The following is a 6629-nucleotide window of genomic DNA, read 5'->3' as shown; positions in this document are numbered from 1 at the left end:
TAATATATTAATTATGCATTGTCATAATAAATGATTTACAATTCTCTTAATTTAAAATTCTTTCTCCTCCTTTCTCAAACATACTTTAAAAGAACCAAACTAAAATAATATTTTTAATTGTAAGAATCAAAATATAGAAAATTTTCATGTAAAAATAAAAATAAAGAATAAACTTATTTTATACGAACTAAAAACAAAAACATATTTTAAGTATAACGCTGAACCAAACACTATGGTAACAATAACATCAAAGAGCAACAACCATTTCGTAAACGTTTTTTTTTTTTTTAATGTAAGGATCAAAATATAACTTTTTTTATACAAGAACTAAAATAAAAAATGATGTTAATGTAGAACTAAATCTTAATTCCACTAAATAAAAATAATTTTTTGAGCCGTAAAAGTGAAGGCTTTACTTACCTTAACCTAGGTTTGTTCAAAGTGTGTATTTATTTTATTACAATCTCAAACGCTTTGTGTTTTAATCGACGAGTATAATTATTTATAATTTTCTAAGATGCTCCCCTCACGTTGGAATAGTAGAATTTCCAGTTCATCGATCAATTGCAAAATTTTCATATTCCAAATCAAAGTCAACATATCCAGAGATAACTAAATGAAAGAAAAATAGAACGTTGAGGTGATATAGTACATTGGAAGCAATGAATTTAACTACTAAGTAGGAACTAAGACTATGAAAGTTTCGATTTTCAAGGGCATTTGGGTCCACCCCTTTTGGTCTTCCAGTTGTTATAGCACGGGCAAATCTCTTTGTTTCCATAAGTTCCAGGAGGCACACACAAGCATGTAGCACAACACTTTTGGCAGAAAAACATGCATGGCTTCTTATGGTGAGTCTTCGAGCACCTTTCTTCGCAACGAGGGCCACATTCTGCAGTTCCATGCAGGGAGCAAATTATGGAAATTAACTAGTTGTATCCATTGAAGAAAAAATAATTAAGAAATCAATAATGCCTTGAGAAGTCAAATCCTGATTGTACATGGAGGAAATCGTATAACTCGATTAATCAATTTTCTTCTAATCCACTATTGTTTATCTTGCCGAAATTTGATCCTTTCACTTTTTTTTTCCCAAAAATATCTGTTTAATTTGTAGGAAGCTTTTGTTTAAGAGTAAATATAAATACAGATTAGATGGAATAATTTGTCCTCAATTATTACCTTCGGGTTGAAGACTGCCTTCAGTAGTTCCATTCTGAAATTTAAAGGAAACAAAAGCCAAAGATGAAATTAACACAAGAAGAAATGCAAATAGATGTTTAGGATAGTTGTAAACATGTTTAGTCCTAAATCACACGTTTCAATTATGTTCAAATTAATTTATGTATATTTCTCAATTATGTTCAAACGCTCAAAATTAATTTTATTTAACTTCAATGTACTTAAACAATTAATCTTATGCAAAACTGTTGAAGTAAGAAACAAAACTAGTGAAAAGCCCTACCGTGGAAGACTTGTTAGGCTCTAAAGCTGGAGCCGGAACAGGAGCTGGAGCTGGAGCTGGAGCCGGAACTGGAGCTGGAGCTGGAGCTGGAGTTGGAGCCTCGGTGGGAGTAAGAAAAATCTCAGCCTTATGGAATCAATGTTAGGGTATGCTACATTAGCATTATTTGTCTTTTAAAAAATAATGTATACAATTAAGCGACAACGTTTACATACCAAAAGAAATCATGTAAATAATATATTCTAATGCTGCATCAGCTCCATTCAAAACTGTAGTTTAATTCTTGTTCTTAGTGTTTGACAAAACAATTCAAATTAAGATTAAGTTAACTTGAGCACTACTTTTAATCACTTGTTATTCTTAACTTCAATTTGACACGAGAAAATTATCTCTAATGGCAAAGAAAGACAAGGGAAGTCATAGCAGTGCAGTGCTTGGAATTGAAATTATGAGTAGGAATTAAGTTATCTTACATTGCTCTCTACAAGAAGAAGAAACATTGCAACTAAGCAGACAATAGCGATACTTAGGATTTTGGCCATTGCTTACGATCGCACTCTTTCACAGAAACAGAGAAAATGTTGTTAATTGTGTAGTGTGATTTTCAAGTGCAGTTGAGCTGTGTAGTTATAGGTAGTTGGGTAGGACTTTGTCTATTTTTAACATGAAAAGTGGCGTTATGTTGGCAATCGGCATAGATTGTGAAGACAGCCATTTCTCGTATGACCCTTACAGATTCTACAAAATGATATATTCTTCCCTGTTGAATTGGACAATATGACCCGTCTTTTGTTATCACTCGACATTATTAGTATATTATGACTGGATCTGGACTACTATGTTCTTTCCTAGTGAATGTCGAAATGCATGGAGTGGGGACCTCGTGAGTTTTTATAACATAATAAATTTTATAATTTGTAATCGAAATTTCAGATTAATTTTAAGTATTGAAAAGTAATAATTTTTTAAAAAGGATATTTATTTTATTTTTAATGTAAAAATACTTTTACAAAAATAACATTTTAAAATTTAAACACATTTAAAAGTTGATGTTAATATTTTCTTAAACTGCGTTATCATGAATATTCTTTCTTATTTGTTGTTAACTCTCTTATTTTGGTATAAGTTAAATTTTAGGATAATATAAAATGTAAGATTCGATACTTCCATAAAGTAAGGTATACTAGAGACGATTGAATGAACTAATAATATCTTTTAATAGAAAATTTACAATGAATTCATAGATTTCGCTATCAGGGCTGTGACAAGGGAATTTTTATAAAGGTGAATTAAATATGGAATAGAGAAAAATAGAGATGGAATGTTATCACCAAAAATTTTAAAGATTTATTATTACCTTTATGACATATTAAAAAAACAATTACCTTAAATTGTATAAAAATTAGTATTATTTTATTTCTAAATTTTGATATCTTATTTATTAATAAAAGAAGAGAAAATAGAGAAAATAATTTTAAAATAATAAAGTCAAATAAATTTTAATTCTTACTCTTAAGTATAATATAGTATAGAGAAAAAAAGGTATACATATACATATATATATATATATATATATTTAAATTTAACTCTATTCGCCTAATTAGCTCTAGTCACAAGAAGTCAAGATGTAAAAGGTATTGGAGAAAGGTGGATCCTCCGCATTAGTGTTGACACTACGTCAGAATAGAGATTTGAGAGAGGTTTCATTTTGAATTAGAATTGCTCTAAAATCTTAGATTATCTGATATGTTATATTTAAGAGAGCGGTTAAACAGCTGCTCTAAAATGTTAAAATTAGAGAACGATTCCGCGTAAAACTGCTTTTCAAAGTATAAATGTAGACTGCGAATCTGAAATTTGAAATTGATTTCTTTAAGATTAGAGAGCAGAGAAAAAAAAAACAAATTAATAAGATATTTTTAACATTAATAGAGAGAAAAATAAAGAAAGAGAGAATAGATGATTCACCGTTAACAAAAAGAAGAAAAAATAAGAAAGAGAGAATGAAGAAATACCTGCATATGTGAAAAAAAAAATTAATTTGTTAGCGTAGAGAAGATGAAGAGAGCAGACTAACAGAGAATGAAGATGCACCTACTGACGTGAAAAAAAAATTAATTTGTTAGTGAGAAAAGACAAAGAAAACAGACTGACAGAGAAAATAAAAAGAACATAAGAAAGTAGAGAAAAAACAGTAAAAGAGACCAATTTTGTTAGCTAAGAAAAAGAAATTCGACGAACGTGTTTCATTTATAATTAATAGAGAACTGCTCTCTAAATATATAGTTACAAAGCAATTTTTACTAACCGCGCTCTAAATTAATGTTTCAAACGCTCATTTCTAACATAGTGTGAGGATGCACATTGTATGGTGTGTGAAAAGTTCTTTTAATTTACAAAAATTTTTTATGAAAAAACTTGGTGAGAGGTTTTTATCAAAGAAATTTTCTAGGTCACTTATCTTAGGAAGGAATACAAAAGTTTTGTAATTGAAGGCACCTGTCAAATTAAGTTACTTTAAATTAACACGAAATAAGAGATTATTTTAAAAAAACAAGTTGAATTAAAGATACAATAAGTCATATTTAAATATTGTTAAAGAATACTTTGAATAACTTTTTATAAAAGTAAATTTTATTAATTTATCTATTAATTTTTAAATATTATTATTAAAAACATGTATATATAAATTTGTACAATTTAAATATTTATAAAAATATATAATTTAAAAGTAACTATTTTTTAATTTTAAATAATATTATTCATTAAAGAATTATATATTTAGTCTCTATAGTTGATATATATTTATGAATTTGATCATATTTAAAAAATTTATATTTTAGTTATTGTATAAGTATTTTTTTACATTTTAGTATCTGCTGTTATAACGACATTAATGATGTAAGAAATTAGTTGTTTGAGTGTAAGAACTAAAACATATTTTAAGTATAGAGATATTTTAAGTATAAAAACTAAGAAGAAAGTTTTGTTTAAATATAGAGACTAATTTGTAAACATATCAAATATTTAAATTAAATATGCATTTTAACCAATTATAATTTTAAAGAAGTTACACAATTTGAACTTAAGTATCCTAATTAGATGTTTGTACAACTTTTGTAAGATCATACATTTATTAAGTTTATATTTTTTTAATAATATATCAAATTTTATAATGTATTTAAAAAAAATTCATATAAAAAATAAAAATATTTATTATATTTGAGATATAAAATTAGGCTATTACTTAAAATTTTAAAAAACTAACTTTATTATATAAATGATTTTATAAGTTTTCTATCATGATATAAATAATTCTTATTATATCAACTCAAAATTTTATTAGTAAATCTTTTGTTACTTTCTCTGTTAATTAGAAAAAAAAAATATCTAGACATATATAAGTCTTTTTAAATTGATATAATAGGACAAAATAATCATATACCTAGATTTTTCTAAACTATAATAAAAAGCTTTTATTATATGTGAATTATTTTTAATATTTTATTAATATAATTATTATTTTTTATTGATTTATATATTTACCAAATTAATAAATTTTATCAATAAACATATATAATTTTAAACCACAGATGATATTTGACTTAAATATATATTTCTATTTTTTAAAATTTATAATTCTTTTATTTAATGACTCATTTTTAAATTTTTTTAGACAAATTAACTAAAAATATTTTTCTTAAATTTTACAATTAATACTTATTTATAAATTGATCCTTATACTTAAAGATAACTTATGTTTTAATTTTTATATAAATATTTTATTACATTTTATTTTCTACTATTATGAATTAAAACGTAACAAAACATTGTATAGAAATTAAACTATAATACTTTTTTAAATATAAAGACTATTTTATATATGAATATCAACTATAGAAACTAAATATATAATTTAACTAAAGCGATAAAATATTAATTAATATTTAAATTATGTAAAATATTTTAAACTTAATATAATACGTAGAATGTTATTTGATCTTGACCTACATTTGTATTAGAATTATTAATATACTCTCACCGTGTGGTCTACGTGGATAGAAAAAAGAAATAAAGAGAAAATAACTTTCTTTGGCTGAAGAAAAATAGAAAAAATTTTCCTTTTTGAGCATACACCCAGTTTAAAGTGAAAAGTATTCTCTTATTCCTTGAAGAAGAATGAGAGTGAACAGAGAGCAACACAACTAATAAAGCTATTTTAAATGCTATGGTGATATATAGTACAGGGGCATTGGGTGGCAACAATGAATTTGAATAGAGACTAAGATTGTGAAAGATTTAAAGTTCAAGGGCATTTGGGGCCACCCCTTTTGGTCTTCCAATTGTTATAGCACGGGCAGACCTGCTTGTTGCCATAGGTTCCAGGAGGCACACACAAACATTTGGCACAGCACTTTTGGCAGAAGAACAAACATGGCTTCTTGTACTGTGTGTTCGAGCATCTATTTGCGCAACGAGGACTGCATTCTACAATTTCATGCATCCATCAACATCAAATCTTAACAATACACTAATAAATAATGACTAAACGTTTCACTCGCTTTTCATTAACTGATATATACCTTGTGGTTGAAGACTGCCTTCAGTGGTGCCATGCTGAAACTCAAGAAAACAAAGATTAAATTAACACAAGAAATTAGGATAGTTGTAAAAAGACAATGTTCTCAATAATTAGCTTTATGCCAAATGTGAAAACCTTACAGTGGTAGAATTGGTGTTAGGCTGCGGAGCTGGAGCTGGAGCTGGAACTGGAACTGGAGCTGGAGCCTTAACGGGAGTAACAACGGTCTTAGCCTGAAGGCATCAATGTTAGGATATGCTACAGTTATATAATTTGTCTAGTGAAAAAATATGTATATATAATAAGAACTTTGTTATATCTTTTATTTATTTTAATAATAATTCTTCTATTATTTTATAAAGTATGTATTAAATTAAAAATATATATATTTTATTATCTTAAAAAAAATATTTAATATTTTTTATATTTAGTAATTAGAAGAAGGCATAAGGATTTTAAATTATTCATACAAGCCACATCATTTACATTCAAGAAGAAATCATGTAAAAATCAACAACATACAAAAATAATAAAAAGAACAATTAATTATCGTGATTTACATATTTAAAAAAATTTAAATTA

General features: G+C 26.2%; 2 protein-coding genes across 2 annotated transcripts; both read right to left on the bottom strand.

Annotated features, from left to right (window-relative positions):
* Positions 1–710: 710 nt before the first annotated feature.
* LOC113873161 (protein RSI-1-like) lies at positions 711–2007 on the bottom strand. The gene is made up of 4 exons (XM_027511164.1): positions 1939–2007; positions 1523–1591; positions 1183–1216; positions 711–892 (listed from the first exon to the last, which is right to left on the bottom strand). Exons 1-4 carry the CDS (start codon positions 2005–2007, stop codon positions 711–713), a joined length of 354 nt encoding a protein of 117 aa, XP_027366965.1.
* Positions 2008–5771: 3764 nt separating this feature from the next.
* Positions 5772–6094, bottom strand: LOC113871435 (protein GAST1-like; the record flags this gene model as incomplete). The annotated part of the gene is made up of 2 exons (XM_027508532.1): positions 5772–5953; positions 6049–6094. Coding segments are annotated over 2 exons (228 nt in total), but the record flags the coding sequence as incomplete, so codon positions are not given.
* Positions 6095–6629: the final 535 nt, after the last annotated feature.

This window comes from Abrus precatorius, unplaced genomic scaffold, assembly GCF_003935025.1.
Source record: "Abrus precatorius isolate BTA unplaced genomic scaffold, Abrus_2018 Scaffold7, whole genome shotgun sequence".
NCBI lineage: Eukaryota > Viridiplantae > Streptophyta > Magnoliopsida > Fabales > Fabaceae > Abrus > Abrus precatorius.
The sequence above is the reverse complement of the archived record's forward strand: the minus strand, read 5'-3'. Positions and strand labels throughout refer to the sequence as shown.